Source organism: Eleutherodactylus coqui, chromosome 1, assembly GCF_035609145.1.
Source record: "Eleutherodactylus coqui strain aEleCoq1 chromosome 1, aEleCoq1.hap1, whole genome shotgun sequence".
NCBI classification, from domain to species: Eukaryota; Metazoa; Chordata; class Amphibia; order Anura; family Eleutherodactylidae; genus Eleutherodactylus; species Eleutherodactylus coqui.
The window spans coordinates 193,685,051-193,705,200 of record NC_089837.1 but is presented as its reverse complement, the minus strand read 5'-3'; the positions used below and the strand labels follow the sequence as shown (position 1 = coordinate 193,705,200).

The 20,150-nt window shown below is 45.7% G+C and overlaps 1 protein-coding gene across 1 annotated transcript in view; it reads right to left on the bottom strand.

The window, feature by feature from the left end:
• MRAP2 (melanocortin 2 receptor accessory protein 2) overlaps window positions 1–20,150 on the bottom strand; it is a 68,446-nt gene that overhangs the window by 14,203 nt on the left and 34,093 nt on the right. Inside the window, exons 2-3 of the mRNA XM_066605018.1 lie at window positions 13,449–13,582; window positions 11,793–11,892 (exon numbers count right to left, since the gene is read on the bottom strand). Of these exons, the coding sequence (XP_066461115.1) occupies window positions 11,793–11,892; window positions 13,449–13,575 (227 nt within the window). The 5' untranslated portion in view covers window positions 13,576–13,582. The remainder of the gene's footprint in view (window positions 1–11,792; window positions 11,893–13,448; window positions 13,583–20,150) is intronic.

The following is a 20,150-nucleotide window of genomic DNA, read 5'->3' as shown; positions in this document are numbered from 1 at the left end:
AAAAAAAACGGAACATACGCGACCGAAATACGCGCCAACACATATTCGATGGCCGAAAAGATAGTTTGCAAAGTAGGAACAAACGATAATACGCTTTCTACGCTCGTGTGACCGCGCCCTGCGGCTGCATTTAGACGAACATATATCGGCTCGGTTTTCACGCCCCCTCACGCCCCCTCTCTGCCTTCTCTCCGCCCCTCTGCACTATTTGCAAATAGTGCAGAGGGGCGGAGAGGAGGCAGAGAGGGGGCGGGAGCTCAGTTCCTGCTCCTGGCTCTTCCATCCTCCCCCCGCTGCACAAGAGGGCAACGTATATCGGCTCGGCGTGAAAACCGAACCGATATACGTTCGTGGGAATGCAGCCTAAAGGGTACATTGACACAGTCCAATAGTACCCTGAATAATCTCTCAAATTAGAGATTACGAGCAACTGTAAGCCAACGGTACTGAGCAAGACGTTGCTTATTAGTCCCTAATTGTCCCGTTTCAGCTTAGTGAAACAGAAAAACTAGTAAACAACTTCTTGCTCAGTATAAACAGGCAGTCATTCATCTTTGAAAGACTGTATTCCGAATTAGTACTAACAGAAACTACAGGACACCCAACAAAAAATGAGCCCTTGCTCAAGTATGTCGACGGAAAAATTAAAAAGTTATTGTGCGCAGAAGATGCAGCAGAAAATAATTTTAAAAAATTAAATGTGTTTGAAAAAAATACAAGTACTGCAGCAAAAAAGAAAACTATACAAGTTTGGTATCGTAGTAATTGTACTGACACACAGAATAAAGTTATCAGGTCATTTTTGTTGCAGTTTGTGCGCCGTAGAAACAAGACGCACCGAAAGATGTCGGAATGTCATTTTTTTTTCATTTTACTCCACTTAGAATTTTGTAAAAGTTTTTCAGTACATTATATGGTATATTAAATAGCACCATTGAAAAATACAACTCATTCCGCAAAGAACAAACCCTCATACAGCAACGTCGATGGATAAATAAAGGAGTTATGATTTTTTAAACGAGGAGAGGAAAAAAAGAAAAGGGGAAGAAAAAAAAAAGAGGCCGTGTCATTAAGGGGTTAAATAATGTACTAACTTCCTTCTCTGGGCCATTACGATGCAGGGATACCACAAGTGTAATTTTATTTTAATTTTTTTTACAAAGTAGAAGGAGACAAGTGTTTTTATTTTTTTAATAATTTTTTAACTTTTTTTTTTATTTTTGTCCCTTTAGGGAACTTCCACAGAGACCCATCAGAACCCCCTGATCACATTCTGGGGGTCCGATGGTGACAGCCCTTTACATGCTGCAGTTGCATAGACCTCAGCATTTAAAGGGTTAACACAGCAGAGATCGGAGGTTTTCTCTTGAGAGGGAAATACATACATTTGTAGGTACGAAAATATCTATATATATATATATATATATGTCTTTCTTTTTATATGTATACTAGAGATGAGTGCGCGTACTCGGCCACGCCCCTTTTTCGCCCGAGCGCCGCGATTTTCGAGTACTTCCGTACTCGGGCGAAAAGATTCGGGGGGCGCCGTGGGTGAGTGGGGGGTTGCAGCAGGGAGGGGGAGAGGGAGAGAGAGAGAGAGGGCTCCCCCCTGTTTCCCGCTGCTACCCCCCGCTCCGCCACGCCTCCCCCCGCCCCCCCCCCCCGAATCTTTTCACCCGAGTCCGGAAGTACTCGAAAATCGTGGTGCTTGATCGAGTAATTACTCGAAACGAGTAGGTTCGCTCATCTCTAATGTATACTAATTCTATTTTTCTATACATACTAATTCTAGGCTAAAATGACAAAAACTTCATATGTAGCCTTATATCAGATATTCCAAAGCTTTGCAAGGCTGAGAGAGATGTGTCCAGAAATTCAGAGATGATACAGAACTGGATACAAAGGCCGCGTGCTTGGCTGTTTTCCCAGAAGCACCATATCTAGATAACGACTGTTTAACTACGTATATAACTATCACTGCCTCATGCGGAAATGCGGACTTCACATATATGGTTATGCGGTGGATTTGAGCCAATGAGACCATTACCCATTCCTAGTGACGTGATCAAAGGGTATAAGACCCCATGTAATTTGTAATAAAGTGCGCAGTTATTTCCTTGTGGGAACTATACCAGATCTCCGTGTGTGGTGTTTCTTCTTTACCGCTGGCAGTGGGGCATTGGGGTGGGCCTGATTGGTGCTGTACGCAGAATTTCCCTGAACGTTGGCGCCCAACGTGGGGTGGTAAAACCGGAGCCATGCAGCCCAGACCACCCGGATCCACGCCTCAAGGAAGCCGTCGTGCTGCAAACCGAGCCTGATCAACTCACAGAACTCAGGGTAAGACCAGCATATATTTATGTTGCGTTTTACGCTTGGAGTCCGTAGGGTTTTAGCAGTAGTGGGGGTTGTTTGTTGTATCTACAGAATTTTTTTTTTCTCTCTTTCCTTTTTTTAGTCTCACAGAAGAAGGTACCCTCGGTTGTTTTGCCATACATAAGGGGCTGACAATTTGGATTAGATGGATGCATTCTGTGAGACTGGTTCCATAGAAGAAGAGACCCTTGGTTGTTTTTCCATACATAAGGGGCTGAGAATTCGGATTAGAAGGATACAATCTGTGGAGCGTGTTATTATTATTGTTGTTGTTGTTTTAATATACATAAGACCTTATTAAAGAAGGCAGAGCCCCTTAAGGGCCGCCGAGCGGATAAATTGGTGGCGGAGAGGCAAGGGTCCCAATTTGTAAAATGTAAAAAAAAAAACTCTTCTGAAAATGTGTGACATGGACCCGCACAGTAGATTACAGTATGGTGACTGAGAGGAGGTTCTTAGGACCAAGAGAGGCGCCTTGAAAGACAAAGGTTTACTACAAAGTGCTGAAATGAGGAGCAGAGTGACAGTCAAAGAAAGTTAAGTATGTACACATATTAAGAATGTATCTGTAAGTGAAATGTTGGAAAGTACAGTAAGTGATCGGGAGGGAGTCGGGAGAGTGTCTATTGAAGGTTACATTAGCAGTTAGGTAGAGAGAGAAGTATGGGGAACAAGCAAAGTCAAGAGAAAGGTTACTGGCATGTGATTTGGTGGCAGAGAGAGAGAGGAAAAGGTGTATAATACTAGGTGGCTAGAAATAGATGTATGTGTGTGTGTGTATATATATATATATATATATATATATATATATATATATATATATATATATATATATATATATATATATATATATATATTGTGAGACGGCGACCGGCAAGGTGCTGGAGGGCAGGTATATCTCGCCTAGGATGCTCTCCTATGCTGCTTTAGGGAGCGCTTGGGCAGATACGTGCCACCCAGCAGCCTGGGCTCGGTGGAGGAAGCCAGCAGTATAGTGTTAGTAGCATTAAGCTACTAACACGTTGTAGCAAGTAGGTGGCTCCAAGCCGCATAATCCGGGCCGGCTTTTCCTGGAGTGACCAAAGTGAAGGGTGGGATGGTCACTCCCACGTACCAGGTGGGGCTGGTACCAGGCCTTATAAAGCCTGGGCCTACAGGGCCTGGAGAGAGAGCTGAGACCTTTGCAGGTCTGAGAGTCCTGGCTGGCTGTGTGCAGGAGCCATTTGTTTACCAGTACGTAGACAGGGACGCTACATGTATAGTAAGTGCTCGGACGAGCAGGATTTACATTATGTTTGCCTGATGTAAAGGCCTGTATTTTACTTTGTTTGCTTGGAAATAAACCCAGGCAAAGCCTGGACTAAAGACTTTATCCTATGTGTCACTGTCTCTGACTGCTTATGCCCAGGTTGCTACCGATCCTAAACGCTAATCCCTCACAATATACATACACATACACATATACACACAAATGGTTAACTGAGCTCGCTTCTAGTGAGAGAAGGATTGTTTACTTGAAGCTGCAGAAACTGAGACAGCTCCCCCTTCTTTTTGTTTTTGTCTTCGTCTAACTTCTCAAGGCCAAGAGATAAGAGCGGAGCAGAATGTGATACTAAGCTTGGAAAGTAGCTTTGTTTGCTTTAATGGAATAGAAGCTTGTAATGAATCTAATGAATTATACTGTCTTAGAAGGCAGGAAAGATCAGAATTTTAAGATACATTCTTGGAGGGTTCTGTGGTCACAGAGGGACAGGTCTTGGTCTCTTTCATACAGGTGTAAGAAAGTTATATCCCACTCACACCCTGGGGGGCTTTTAAGAATACAGGGGTTGGAAATGCAGAACATGTTGCACTGTCAGAAGGTCCGAGCATATGTATTATTTAGGAGTTTAAATGCAGTGAATAGTTAAACTAAAACAACTTTGTTCAGTCTGTGTTTCATATTCGCAGAGAGATAAAACAGTTATTTTGCAAAGGTGGGGGGCTTTCAGACTTCACTCTTTGCGCAGGGTCACAGACAGAGAAGGAAAGACAGGGGGGGGGCTGAAAGATAGCCACACATTCTAAAATATATCAGCGTTTAATATAGCATATAACAGCTTCAGTAAATAAGAAAGATAGAATGTCTCAGTCACTCAGCAAACTTTTTCACATAATTTGTCAAAAATAGCACTTATTCACAATCACATCTCAATAGAATCATGTACTTCATAACATTATAGCACTCACCTCAATGTTTTTCAACTGATGTATGTTTGTCACACTTTTCTTTCTGTCCATTAGTATGTACTGGTACACGTTCAAATGGGGGGGGGGGTGACGGGGCAGACTTGAACGCATGGATGGATGATAGTTAATGACCCGTGTTCAGGCTGTGATGAATGTAAAATGTGTGATGTAAGTATTAACTGGGGATTAACCCTCCCCCCTCCCCCCTGCATAAGACTACTGGTTTGTGATGTGGATGGGCAGACTGTAAAGTTTAAATGAAAGTATGAAGACGCAAATGGCCAATATCGAAGGGGTGGAGCTAGATGATGTAAAAGTACGTAATGGGTCATCCCTCTCTTGTCCACAAAGAATGGGGTGAGAATCTTGAGCAGCCAGTAAAAGTTTTTTTTTTCCCACAAATTTGATGAGACATTGCAGGCAGGATCAGATTAATAATGAATTTGCTTAAAGGATATCACATTTCAAATATTAATAGATGTTTGTAGATTAATACAGGTTTGTATATTATTCTGCCCTGATGTAATTCATGTCTCTGTTATTGGCACTAACATCTTACAGGCCTTATCTGCATCCATCAAATTCTCACCGGATGGATTTACGGGTTGAGACCTCAGGTGCCAGTTCAGAAGAATTTTTGTAAACTAACTGTTCTCTTGGTGGGTCCAGCTCATGTGTTTGCCCTGACTGCCGCTGCAGAAACTCAGTTTTCCGTAGGTCCTGACAAATTGTTGGCCACCTCCACAACAGACATAGAGAAATTGAATGTACCCCCTATGACGATGTGTTTGAAACCAGGGTACACACCCCTGGGTCGAACAGTATCCCTTTAGTTTCCCACAAAAAACGTTGGAGATTTGTGGGAGACTTGGTTCCAATAAGGTTTAGCACAAAATATGTCCTCCAGCAAGCACCTTTCTTTTCCAGTCAAGAAAAGACACAAAGAGGTGTCCATGCGGACACCTACTGCATGGTCAATGACTTCTGCGAGGGGAACAAAGTTACGGTTCTGGACTACCCTCTAGTGGTCCTCAACCCCCATGATATTCAAAGCATATGCACACAAGTGAAACCCAAGCACTTAATCTCTAGCCTGTCAGATCCAGCCCTCTTCATGTCTCATAGCATCTTTTTCCAATGTTGTACCACTTTGAACCCGGGTACTCTTCTTCCAATTGAGTATCCTGGTTCAAAGGGGGGAGGGGAAGGCATAGGTGATCTAGGTATTAAAGATCAGCTATTTTTAAATTTTTTGCAACAAGATTCTGATCTATTTGAAATAGAATAACAGCATGATTGTCTAGCATTGATGCAACAAGAAAATGTAAGTTTTAAAAAGTTACTGAAACCCCTTATTAACAATGCATATTTTGAGCTTTTTGTAGATGGTCCCAGGGTGAAGATTGGCGACTCCACACCGGATATGCAGTGGTCACACAACAAGATGTCCTAAAAGCATGTCTCCGCATGTCTCAGCACAAGAAGCGGAACTGAAGGCCCTCACTGAGGTGTGTAGAGTGGCAGAAGGTAAGACGTATGCATTTGGCATAGCTCATGATTACTGCCCAGTATGGAAGCCAAACAGTTTATTACCTCAGCAGGAGTGCCAATTAAGAATGGTGCAGCGGGGCAGAGTCTCATGGAGGCCCTACTTCTACCTGAAAAAGTGGAGAGCTTACACCAATTCCAACACCGGAGAAGCAAGAGGCAACACCCTCACAGACCACACAGCAAAGGCAGTGGCCCTCAAGCCGTGGAAGAAAAGAAGACATTGACGAACTTTGGACATTGACTAAATTTTGGACATTGACAAAACTTTGAACATTGATAAAACTTTGGACTTTGATATGCTAAGGACTTTACAGTTACAAGCCAGCAAGGAAGAAAAGGAAAAAAGGGAGCAACAGAATAGGACGGCGTATGGAGAACAGTCAACAGAACTTGCCTACCACGGTCCCTGTGCCCCATGATGGCCCAGCTGATGCACAGAAAGACGCACCTATCAAAGCGGCAATGATGTCGGCGCTTGAATGAGGACGCGTGGCTCCTGGGTTCTCTGCAGCTGCTGCATCATTTGTCCAATCTTGCATGATCTATGCCGTAAGCAACAGGGCAGAAGTAAAATTTGCCACATAACACTTGCCGGGGCCACTCTACCCATTTCAGGGATTGCAAATTGACTACATTCAGCTCCCACTTGTTGGGAAGTATGAATATGTGCTTGTTGTTGTTGATGTCTTTTCAGGTTGGAGGCCTACTCCGTTACCAAAGTAAATAAGCAGGTAACCACACAGAAGCTCATGAATAAGGTAATCTGCAGATACGAGGTACCGGAAGTGATTGAGTCAAACAAAGGTACACACTTCAGGGGTGAAATAATGCAATACATCATGTCTGCTTTGGGTATATCCCAGGCTTTTAACACACCCTACCATCCATGAAGTAGGGGGAAAGTAGAAAGCATGAACGGTACCCAGAAATTTAAGATACAAAAGGCAATGGAGGAAATGGGCAAATCTTGGAATGAGTGCCTTCCATTAGTTTTTTCCTCAGGAGGGTACATACCACAGTAGCTGAGCTTGGCGAATGATTCTCTTGTTAATTTTTGTCATAGGCCTCTCCAAGGAATTGTCAGTAACACATTCTGCAGTCTCTATTTCTCTCCCAGATCCCACAGACGAGTGTCACGATCTAAAACCAGGTGACCGGGTCTATGTGAAAAGGTTTCAGAGAGAAACCCGGTTTGAAGGTCCCTACCAGATGTTGCTCATCACCCCAACTGCAGTCAAGCTCGAAGGAAAGCCCACTTGGATCCACGCTTCACACTGTAAAAAGGCCCTGGGTCCCGGAGCACAGAACTCATGATCCTGCATATCCTTTACATGCTATGGGCAGGGTGGGGGACCTGGGTGGAAGTGGCCGTCACACGTTCAGAGGCAGGAAATGAGGGAAACTGGAAGCTCTGGTACAGAGAATATGAAGGGGAAGTGACATTGTGGTACAATTCTTCTAACACACACATAGCCACATACACCTTTGGCTACTGTACACTAGCCCCCTGTTTCAGGGATCAGAACAAATTAATACAATCAAATGTCCAATATGAAGACTACACTGAGGGTGAGAATCCAACATCGCATCACAGTAAGAGAGAAGTTGACGCTCCAGGTGGTAGCTTTGATCCACATGTATACATAGATGCAATAGGAGTGCCAAGGGGGGTGCCAGATGAATTCAAGGCTAGGGATCAGGTTAAAGCAGGTTTTGAGTCATTATTTGCTATTGTCACTGTTAATAAGAATGTAGATTGGATAAATTATATCTATTACAAACAGCAGAGGTTTGTAAAACTACACCAGGGATGTTTTGCAAGGGTTAGCTGACCAGTTAGGGCCTACGGCATCTATGGCGTTCCAGAATAGAGTGGCCCTGGATATGATTTTAGCAGAAAGAGGTGGAGCGCGTAAGATGATTGGTGAAACTTGTTGCACCTACATTCCCTATAACACCGGACCTACAGGTAAAGTGACGGTCGCTATTAAAAAAAAAAATTAACCAGTCTGTGAGAAGAACTTAAAAGGAATTCATGGGTTGCAGATCCCCGGGACCAGCATTTTTCTTGGTTGAAGGGATGGCAAAAAGTCCTGATTCAGGTTGGTATAATCCTGGGTGTTGTTTTGTTAGTTCTGCTGATCTCCTGTGCGTGTATTATCCCCTTGATCAAAAAGAGTATGAGTAAAGGACTGGACAATGTGACACTAACATGTCCCTTGTTTGAAAAAAGATGAAGAGCCAGTTCCGATAATGCTAACCACTGTACGTTACCAAAGACATGAAGAGATGGACTAGTACTGCGCCGCCTTGGTCTCCTAAGATGGACTGTGAGTGGAATTCCCATTTGCCCAGGGATAGTGCAGAAGACAATAGGTTCTAGCGAGGGCGCACTCTGCAGGGTGTTAACTTGTACAGATAGAGGGTATGGCTGCCCAGAAAATGAGCCCAGGGAATCCATGGCCTCCTTCTGAGGTGAGGTAGGGATCCCCCCTCCTAGGAGTAGAGCCTTACGGGCAGTGGGGAAACCCTGACGCAAGGGAGAGGCGACCGAGGGAGAGAGCGAAGGCCTGGTGCTTGATCTCCATATTAAGTTTTTAGGGGGGTTTGAGAGGGAAATATATACATTTGTAGGTAGAAAATACGAATATATATATATATCGTTATGTGTCTTTCTTTTTATATGTATACTAATTCTATTTTTCTATACATACTAATTCTAGGTTAAAATGACAAAAACTTCATATGTAGCCTTATATCAGATATTCCAAAGCTTTGCAAGGCTGAGAGAGATGTGTCCAGAAATTCAGAGATGATACAGAACCGGATACGAAGGCCACGTGCTTGGCTGTTTTCCCAGAAGCGCTGTATCTAAAAAACGACTGTTTAACTACGTACAGTATATAACTATCACTGCCTCAGGCAGAAATGCGGACTTCACATATATGGTTATGCGGTGGATTTGAGCCAATGAGACCATTACCCATTCCTAGTGACGTGACCAAAGGGTATAAGACCCCATGTAATCTGTAATAAAGTGCGCAGTTATTTCCCCGTGTGAGGAACTATACCAGACCTCCGTGTCTGGTGTTTCTTCTTTACCGCCGGCAGCAGGGCATTGGGGTAGACCTGATTGGTGCTATACGCAGAATTTCCCTGACACTCTGATCTCTGCTGTAAGAGCTGGTGCCTGGCTGTCCTCTGACAGCCAAGCACCAATTCTCCCTGCCATAGAGACCATCGGCTGGCTTCTGACAAGCCGATAGTCTCTATGGTAACCTGTAAACAAAGCAGTGCAGGACTTTGAATTTAGAAGCAGGAGATTGACGGCAGATCGGCAAATCCTCCGGGCTATATCGCTATGGGCAGTGGAGCTCGTCCCGGAAAATTTCCGGGCGTGCCACTCGAGGTTAAACTGGTCTATATACAGTGATATATAAAACGGCAGAATTGAAAACGCTGGAGGATACCCATCCGAACCATACAGGCTGTCATCGGTAGAGTTAAAAAAGAAAACTGGACTATGAAAAACTTACAACTATTTGAACTGTGACAAAAGAATACTATGAAAAACTGAAACCACCCGCTTAGCACAAATGTTCCATGTTATTAGGTAGGACAACCCGTGGTTCTATTAGGCTGGATTAAAAACATGGCATTTTTGTAGCAGTTTTTTATGTAGTTTTGTGAGCCAAAGACAGAAGTGGAGCTTAAAATGACAAAAGTACACCGTTCTGTGTTTGGTCCCATGTCCACGACTGTATTGGTAAAATGCTGCAGGCATATACTGGAGCCTTCCATCTGAAGTATACATTGGGAAATCCTCCCATCATACAGGTCTAACACAATGTAAATAGAATAAATTCAGACTTTAATAGGAAAAATAGGATATTGAGTTTTAAAGGGAACCGGTCACTTTTAATTTCATGCTGCTTGAAGCATGGGCCGCATGAAGTCCAGACTGGCATCCATATTACAGAGATGTATATTTTATTCTGAAATGCTGCAGCGTTTTTGAGAAAAAAGAACAGGCTTTAACCCCTTAAAGACATGGCCCTTTTCTTTCCTCCCCATTTAAAAAAAATCTTTTATTGATCCATCAACATAACTGTTTGAAGGCTTGTTTTTAGAGGGACGAGTTGTATTTTTCAATGGAATTATTTAATGGAGCGTATCATGTACTGAAAAACGTAAAGTGGAGTGAAATGAAAAAAAAACAAAATTCTGCTATCTTTGGGAGGGTCTACGGTTTACCCAGTGCAGCAAAAATGACTTGATAATTTTATTCTATGGATTAGTACGATACCAAGTTTATATGTTTTTTTTTCCGCTGTACTACCTTTAAAATACAAAATATCTTTGGAAAAAAATAAAGTAATTTTCTGCCGCCATCTTCTGGCAGCCATAACTTCCTTTAGCTTTCGGCTGACATAGTTGTGCTAGGCTCAATATTTGCAGGATGTACTGTAGTTTCTTTTGGTACCAATTTGGAGTACATGTGACTTTTTGATCGCTTTTTATTACATCTTTCTTAGCGATAGGGTGACAGAAAATGTGCAATTCTGGCGTTCTCTTTTTCTGACGAGGTTTACCATGCAAGGTAAATAATGTGTTTACTCTGATAAATCAGACTTTTATGGACGAAGCGATACCAAATAAGTTTTTGTTTTTTTTCATTTGGATTCTTTTATTATAAATATGTCAAAAGTGTTTTTTGTTAGTTTTTTTTAACTTTTACCCAGTTTCCCCAAAAATAAGGCAGGGTCTTACATTAATTTTTGCTCCAAAAGATTTAACTTTTTCCATGTATAGCTGTCTGGACATTATTTAAATTTACTTTTTTATTACCTGTAACTAGGGCTTATTTTTAGAGTAGTGCTTATATAGTTCAGGCTTCCTCTAAAATTCAGAAAAAGCATGCTAGGGCTTATTTTGTGGTAGGTCTTATTTTCAGGGAAACGGGTATTACCTTTTATTTTGTTAAAACTATTTGTAACTAATTTTTACATTTTTCGTTAGTCCGCAGAGGGAACATAAACTTGTGATGGTTTGATCACTACTGCAGTATGATGTAATACAATAGTATTACATTATACCACAATCTCAAAGGCAATCTATCAAGCCACACGGCAAGCAAGGCTTGATATACAAACTGCAATGGCAGCCCTGGGGTCTTTAACAAACCTCCCAGCTGCTATGGCAACCACATTGCACCCTGTGATCTCATTGTGGGGGCCGTTTGGGACCCTTGAACATTGAGCAGATTGAACATTAAAAGATTATTTAAAAGGTTAACAGCTACAATCAGCAGTGGTGCTGATCTGAGCTGCTGCGGACAGGTGTCAGCTGTATGAAACAGCTAGCAACGCATTGTATGGAGTGGGATCGGCCCCTCATCTCCCTCCATACAAATCCCGAACCTCCGTTACGCAACTGTATGACATGGAACTTAAGGGCTTAAAAAGCCCCAGCCATGACTCTTCTCCCAGTTCCGGACTCCACTTTGTTTTCTCTGAAATGAAGCAGAGCTTCAAAATAAGACATGCATCCCTGTAACGCAAGTGCCTGGTTCGAGTAGCATGAAACTAGTGACAGGTTTACTTCTAAAGTATCATATTATATAGAGAAAGACTTACTCTTGGTGTGGAGCTCCTGTCTTGGTCAACAAGGTCAAAACAAAAAACATAAAAATAACAAAGACAGCCAGACCGACCCAGAATCCAATCACAACAGAATCTGTGAAAGAAAAAAAGGTTAATGTGTAGATTGAAAACTGATTTGATACTATTTTTTTTTTACAAATCGTTAAATGTATCCAACAAAAATGCTACACAAATATCCAAAATGTATTAGACAAATTTTTGAGATTTGTCTTGTTTTACATTTAACTAAAGTGTTGTTTTAGCAGGTTTTGGGTTTTGTTCGCGAAGGTCTGGTTTATGCTAGTGTTTTGAATTTTCCTATCAGCTTCTACTATCTGTGGCATCTGCCTAGCAATTAGGGAAGGCTTCTATTCCTGTCTTGGCTGTGGACCTGTGCTGACTATAATCAGTCTTCATCTGATGGTTGTCGGAATCAGAGCTGGATCTTGGTCTCCTGGTCATCTCGAGCTAAGTATTGTGGTTATTGGTGTCAATTGTATTCTTACTTTAGTTGTTTACTTCTGTCCCAGATGGGGACAGTGAGTGGCCAAGGATCATGGGCTGGGTGCATTCTTATCAGGACGGGGCATCCGCTATAGGCAGGTATGGTCTCTCATTGTGAGCCATATAGGGAAAGTTCCCCTCTCCATCTATTATTCCACATGTCACCTGTGGTGGTTTATGTTCTTTGCTCCACTGTGTAAAAAGTTTTACAATACATTATATGCACCCAAAAATGGTATCAATAAAAAAAATATAGTTCGCCACGCAAAAAACAAGCCCTTATACGGCCACGTTGATGGAAAAATAAGCAAAATATGTCTCTTGAAAAGTGGAAATGAAAATCCCCCCCAAAATCGTTGCGTCCTTAAGCCCAAAATAGGCCATGTCATTAAGGGGTTAAACTCGTTATTCTATGCTTTTTTTTTTTAACAAGGACAACATATTATACTGATCACTTTAGGCCAACCATAGACATTGGGTTCATGCAGGCCAGTAGCAGCTGCTTAATCAGTGCTCATTGAAATGGCCTTTACACAAGTCAATGTAGTTTGTATTGGGGCAAATGATTACAACTAGAGATGAGCGAGCATACTCGATAAGGCAAACTACTCGAGCGAGTAGTGCCTTATTCGAGTACCTGCCCGCTCGTCTCTAAAGATTCGGGTGCCGGCGCGGGTGAGAGGTGAGTTGCCGCGGTGAGCAGGGGGAGCTCCCCGCCGCTCCCCGCCCCCTGCCGGCACCCGAATCTTTAGAGATGAGCGGGCAGGTACTCGAATAAGGCACTACTCGCTCGAGTAGTTTGCCTTATCAAGTATGCTCGCTCATCTCTAATTACAACAGTTCCTCCCAAAGTTAGTATCATTATTGGCAGCACATCCACTGTTTACACACAGAAATGTGCTACCAGCAATTATAAATTTTCTTCATCTGCGCAAAAGTTGTGACCAGCTGATGAACGAGCCTTTGCTCGTTCTTCAGCTGATCAGGTACAGATTCGCACATCATGATCATCAGTCCCCAATATCCAATGAACTTTTTTGTTTGGCCAAGTACAATTTCTCTGTCCAAGTGCAATTCAGAAACAGACACTTCAATTGTTACTATGATGTGATGAGAAATTCAGAAAAGATAAAAGCCAATACTTACACCTGTGAGCCTTCAGTCCTTCAAATGATACTGGTGTATATTCATAATACTCATATTCCCACCTATAGTTGGGGCTTGAGTCTGGTTTATGAGATGCTCTACTTGTATTTACTCTTTGTTCAGACATAGCTTACCTGTGAAGAGAAGGATGATCATTTTATTCACCATCTTTAGTTACTGAATTACCTCTCAGAGTACTGTGAAAAAGCTCTCCACCCAAAAAGAAGGAAACCCGAGACAATTTTCGTTCTTCCTGGAAGAAAGCTAACATGCTTCTTTTCCCCATGTAGAGTATTACCTAGGGGAGAATGGGGTAACAAGAGGCAAAAATTCCACTCCGCAATTTTTGTGGAAGAACCTTCGCTCATGAGTCTATATGGTAAAATTTACAAACCTGATAATTGCAAATTCAGGGCTCCTTCACACTGGCGAGAAAATCTGGCGCTTTTCTTGCAATGCAAGAGTGAAAACGCATGATTATGAAACCAATGAATTTCAATGGTATCATACTCACTTGCGATGTTTTCACTCCGGCAAAGCTGAGAGGAGAAAAAAAAAATCGTAGCATGTTCTTTCTTTTTTTGCAGTATTATCCATTGCTTCCAATGGAGCTGGCTACAGCAACTCCCGCACCATTGAAAGCAATGGGAGAACATCGCGATCCCCTACTGCAGGTGTGACTTTTTTTGCATGTTTGTTAACTGCGTTTTTTACAAAGCTGAGAGGAGAGAAAAAAAATCGTAGCATGTTCTTTCTTTTTTTGCAGTATTGCCCATTGCTTCCAATGGAGCTGGCTACAGCAACTCCCGCCCCATTGAAAGCAATGGGAGAACATTGCGATCCCCTACTGCAGGTGTGACTTTTTTTTGCATGTTTGTTAACTGCGTTTTTTACTCGCACAAATACGCAATGAATATACATGTAGCATTGTAGCATGTATATGTAGCATTGCAGATCTGCTCAGTTCCATTGACTGCAATTGGCTACTCTTGTCCATAAAACAGACCAAAATAGAACATGCTGTTTTTGTCACGTTCAGAAATATGCAGGTTTGAATGCACCAATGCAAATCAATGAGGACTCAGTGCTCTGTATTCTGCACATAATACAAAGTGCTTTTAGGCCCATGTGAATCCGCCCTAAGGCTGGGTTCACATTGGGCGGATCTGCTGCAGAAATTCCGTCCAGAATTTCGCCGTGACAAATCCGCCTGCGGCCGGTAATCCCGGCGTTAGCAGGCCATGTGGACAAGATTTCCCAGAAATCTGCCGTGAAATCTGCGAATCTGCCGTGGCAAAGCTGGCATAAGCCGGCGCTGCGGCGCGAATTCGCCGGCCGCAGCATGTTCCTTTTTTTTTTCTTCTGCTGCAGCCGCACTCTCCTCTATGGGAGCGCCGGCCGCAGCGGAAAAGCGAGTGGCCAGGCTGCTTCAAAACATGCGCGATTTCCGCCCGGAATCCGCCCAGTGTGAACCCAGCCAATGTCATCTGTCATGGGTGTGTTTTGTGTATGAGTCTCATATTTCCCCATTTTGTGGTCACATGTGGGTAATAAGATTTTTAAGCCTGTCATTGTTTCTTCCCAACTAAGTGCTTGTAAAACACCATGTCTGGAAAGTACACCAAGTAAAACATCCTCTGTAATTACAGCATTCACACTATGGATGCTGCTGCTAGGAGAGGAATGACACTTGCTGAAGCTGCTCGATATGACAATGTGCTAAAGTCTTCACTCGGTAAACACTATAACAGATGAGGGTCCCTGTACAAGTTGGAGGACAGAAACAAGAGCTGTCAAAGGAAACTAAAGACAGCTTGGCAGAACATCTGCCAGTGTGTGGGAGCTGTGACGAAGAACAAGCATGGCATGAATTGCTCACTCTTGTGAAGGAGAAGAGCTTAAAGACTTAGTGGGGCAATAAAGGACTTAGACATGAGTGTTTGCATTCATGGCACAACATTTGGAGCTGAGGTATCAGAAAGTGGAAAAATGGTCTTCCTAAGGGTGACTACTAGAGATGAGCGAGCATACTCGGATAAGCACTACTCGCTCGAGTAATTGGCTTTATCCGAGTATCGCTGTGCTCGGGTCTAAAGATTCGGGTGCCGGCACGGAGCGGGGAGCTGCAGGGGAGAGCGGGGAGGAACGGAGGTAAGATCTTTCTCTCCTTCTCTCCCGCCCGCTCTCCCCTGCTCCCCGCTGCGACTCACCTGTCAGCCGCAGCGGCACCCGAATCTTTAGACCCGAGCACAGCGATACTCGGATAAAGCCAATTACTCGAGCGAGTAGTGCTTATCCGAGTACGGTCGCTCATCTCTAGTGACTACTAGAGATGAGCGAGCACCAAAATGCTCGGGTGCTCGTTACTCGAGTCGAACTTTCCGCGATGCTCGAGGGTTCGTTTCAAGTAACGAACCCCATGGAAGTCAATGGGCGACTCGAGCATTTTTGTATGTCGCCGATGCTCGCTAAGGTTTTCATTTGTGAAAATCTGTGAAATTCAAGAAAGTGATGGGAACGACACAGAAACGGATAGGGCAGGCGAGGGGCTACATGTTGGGCTGCATCTCAAGTTCCCAGGTCCCACTATTAAGCCACAATAGCGGCAAGAGTGCCCCCCCCCTCCCAACAATTTTTACTTCTGAAAAACCCTCATTAGCAAGGCATACCTTAGCTAAGCACCACACTACCTCCAACAAAGCACAATCACTGCCTGCATGACACTCCGCTGCCACTTCTCCTGGGTTACATGCTGCCCCCCCCCCCCCGCACGACCCAGTGTCCACAGCGCACACCAAAGTGTCCCTGCGCAGCCTTCAGCTGCCCTCATGCCACATACTGGCCTCATAGCCACACCACCCTCATGTCTATTTATAAGTGCGTCTGCCATGAGGAGGAACCGGAGGCACACACTGCAGGGCCAGGCAGCGAGCCTCTTTAAAAGGGGCGCAGGCGATAGCCCACAATGCTGTACAGAAGCAATGAGTACTCCAATCCTGTGCCACTTCCGTCAGGAGCTGCAAACGTGGGCATAGCAATGGGGAATCAATGTGCCACACAGTATTCATTCTGTCAAGGTGTCGCATAGCTCAATCCACACTGCAAGGGGAAAGCTGTCAGCGCTCTGCCCCCTACCCAAGTCAGTCAGTGCCTTTGTGCCAGACAGGTCAAACACCGCAATGGGAACTAAGTTTGCACCAACAGCATAGGTGGGTCCTAGGAAACCCAAGACATGAACAAAAAATTGATCTGAGCGGCCAAATATGGCAGACTTGCACCACGCCCACGGCATAGGCCTCGGCCCACAGATTCAGCAATCCTAGGCTGGAAGCGGACTTTCACTGCACCCAGGACATAGGCCTCTGCACAAACCCTCAGCAATCGCGTGCCTACAGCGGACTCCAATGCTAGCGTAGCTGTGCACGTCTCATTAGCGCTGTTTTGATCCTGTAGTTTGTCCCAATGCAGTGCCCCGGATAGTAGAGCTAATGTCAGATTAAATACAGCTGGGCTTTGGCCCACACTGCATGCCCCAGTCAGACTGGGGTTCTTTATAAGTAGACACAGGCAGGTACAACTCCGTGTGGACCGACAGCATGGGTGGGTCCCAGGAAGCCACCGGCGTTACATAAATAAATCCCATTGCATTGCCCAGCACAGCTGAGGTAACGTCAGATTAAATGCAGGTGGGCTTCGGCCCACACTGCATGCCCCAGTCTGACAGGGGTTTTTAATACATAGACACAGGCAGGTACAAATCCCTAATGTGAAGTCCGTGTGGACCCAAAGCATGGGTGGCTCCCTGGAACCCACTAGTGGTACATAAACAAATCCCATTGCAGTGCCCTGGACAGCAGAGCTAACATCAGATACAATACAGGTGGGCTTCGGCCCACAGTGCATGCCCCAGTCAGACTGGTAATATGTACCTTAACAGTAACCGCGTTGGTGGGAATGTGGTGGCGACTGCGGACCTAGTAGCGCGGTTTTATTTAGTTGGTTTTCGGAATGTGGCCAGGATTAAGTGGGCCGTGGCGGGGGAATGGTGGGGGGGCTCTTTTGTTGTGTTGTTAAAGGTGAATTTCTTGGACTGCCACCAGACGGACCAATGCAAAGGTATTTGCCAAGAATGTTTTCATTGTTGGAGGAGGGGGATGTTTTTGAGGCACTACGTGTCCTCTCCACGTGTCCGTGGTTATATGCACCTTAACAGTAATCGCGTTGGTGGGAAATGGCCTCGCCGCCATCATGTCTTTGGGAAGCCTCCGTATTGTTTAGGCACCATATTGTTTAGGTGCAGCCTACGTATTGTTTAGGTACCACTGCTGTCCGCTGGTGGAGAAGAGAAGTCTGGGGAAATCCAGGCTTTGTTCATCTTTATGAGTGTAAGCCTGTCGGCACTGTCAGTTGACAGGCGGCTACACTTATCCGTGATGATTCCCCCAGCCGCACTAAACACCCTCTCTGACAAGACGCTAGCCGCAGGGCAAGCAAGCACCTCCAGGGCATACAGCGCGAGTTCAGGCCACGTGTCCAGCTTCGACACCCAGTAGTTGTACGGAGCAGAGGCGTCATGGAGGATGGTCGTGCGATCGGCTATGTACTCTCTCACCATCCTTTTACAGTGCTCCCGCCGACTCAGCCTTGACTGGGGAGTGGTGATACAGTCTTGACTGGGGAGCCATAAAGCTGGCAAAGGCCTTGGAGAGTGTTCCCCTGCCTGCGCTGTACATGCTGCCTGATCTCCGCGCCTCCCCTGCTACCTGGCCCTCGGAATTGCGCCTTCTGCCACTAGCGCTGTCGGATGGGAATTTTACCATCAGTTTGTCCACCAGGGTCCTGTGGTATAGCATCACTCTCGAACCCCTTTCCTCTTCGGGTATGAGAGTGGAAAGGTTCTCCTTATACTGTGGGTCGAGCAGTGTGTACACCCAGTAATCCTTAGTGGCCAGAATGCGTCTAACGCGAGGGTCACGAGAAAGGCATCCTAACATGAAGTCAGCCACGTGTGCCAGGGTACCTGTACGCAACACATGGCTGTCCTCACTAGGAAGATCACTTTCAGGATCCTCCTCCTCCTCCTCAGGCCATACACGCTGAAAGGATGACAGCCAAGCAGCATGGGTACCCTCAGCAGTGGGCCCGGCTGTCTCTTCCCCCTGCTCCTCCTCAGGCTCCTCCCCCTCCACCTCCTCTTCCTCAACGCGCTGAGATATAGACATGAGGGTGCTCTGACTACCCGGCGACATACTGTCTTCCCCCGCCTCTGTTTCCGAGCGCAAAGCGTCTGCCTTTATGCTTTGCAGGGAACTTCTCAAGAGGCATAGCAGAGGAATGGTGACGCTAATGATTGCAGCATCGCTGCTCACCATCTGGGTAGACTCCTCAAAGTTTCCAAGGACCAGGCAGATGTCTGCCAACCAGGCCCACTCTTCTGTAAAGAATTGAGGAGGCTGACTCCCACTACGCCTCCCATGTTGGAGTTGGTATTTCACTATAGCTCTACGCTGCTCATAGAGCCTGGCCAACATGTGGAGCGTAGAGTTCCACCGTGTGGGCACTTCGCACAGCAGTCGGTGCACTGGCAGATTAAATAGATGTTGCAGGGTCCGCAGGGTGGCAGCATCCGTGTTGGACTTGCGGAAATGTGCGCTGACCCGGCGCACCTTTCCGAGCAGGTCTGACAAGTGTGGGTAGCTTTTCAGAAACCGCTGAACCACCAAATTAAAGACGTGGGCCAGGCATGGCACGTGCGTGAGGCTGCCGAGCTGCAGAGCCGCCACCAGGTTACGGCCATTGTCACACACGACCATTCCCGGTTGGAGGCTCAGCGGCAAAAGCCAGCGGTCGGTCTGCTCTGTCGTGGGCCGTGTGCCTCTTCTCTCCTAAGCTGAGTAGTTTCAGCACAGCCTGCTGAAGCTTGCCCACCACTGTGCTGTCACGCCGCACGACACCGACTGCTGGCGACGTGCTGCTGCTGACACATCTTGATTGCGAGACAGAGGTTGCGTAGGAGGAGGAGGGTGGTTTAGTGGAGGAAGCATACACCGCCGCAGATACCAGCACCGAGCTGGGGCCCGCAATTCTGGGGGTGGGTAGGACGTGAGCGGTCCCAGGCTCTGACTCGGTCCCAGCCTCCACTAAATTCACCCAATGTGCCGTCAGGGAGATATAGTGGCCCTGCCCGCCTGTGCTTGTCCACGTGTCCGTTGTTAAGTGGACCTTGCCAGTAACCGCGTTGGTGAGGGTGCGTACAATGTTGCGGGAGATGTGGTCGTGCAGGGCTGGGACGGCACATCGGGAAAAGTAGTGGCGACTGGGAACCGAGTAGCACGGGGCCGCCGCCGCCATCATGTTTTTGAAAGCCTCCGTTTCCACAAGCCTATACGGCAGCATCTCCAGGCTGATCAATTTGGCTATGTGCACGTTTAACGCTTGAGCGTGCGGGTGCGTGGCGGCGTACTTGCGCTTGCGCTCAAACAGTTGCGCTAGCGACGACTGGACGCTGCGCTGAGAGACATTGCTGGATGGGGCCGAGGACAGCGGAGGTGAGGGTGTGCGTGCAGGCCGGGAGACGGTCGTGCCTGTGTCCTGAGAGGGGGGTTGGATCTCAGTGGCAGGTTGGGGCACAGGGGGAGAGGCAGTGGTGCAAACCGGAGGCGGTGAACGGCCTTCGTCCCACCTTGTGGGGTGCTTGGCCAT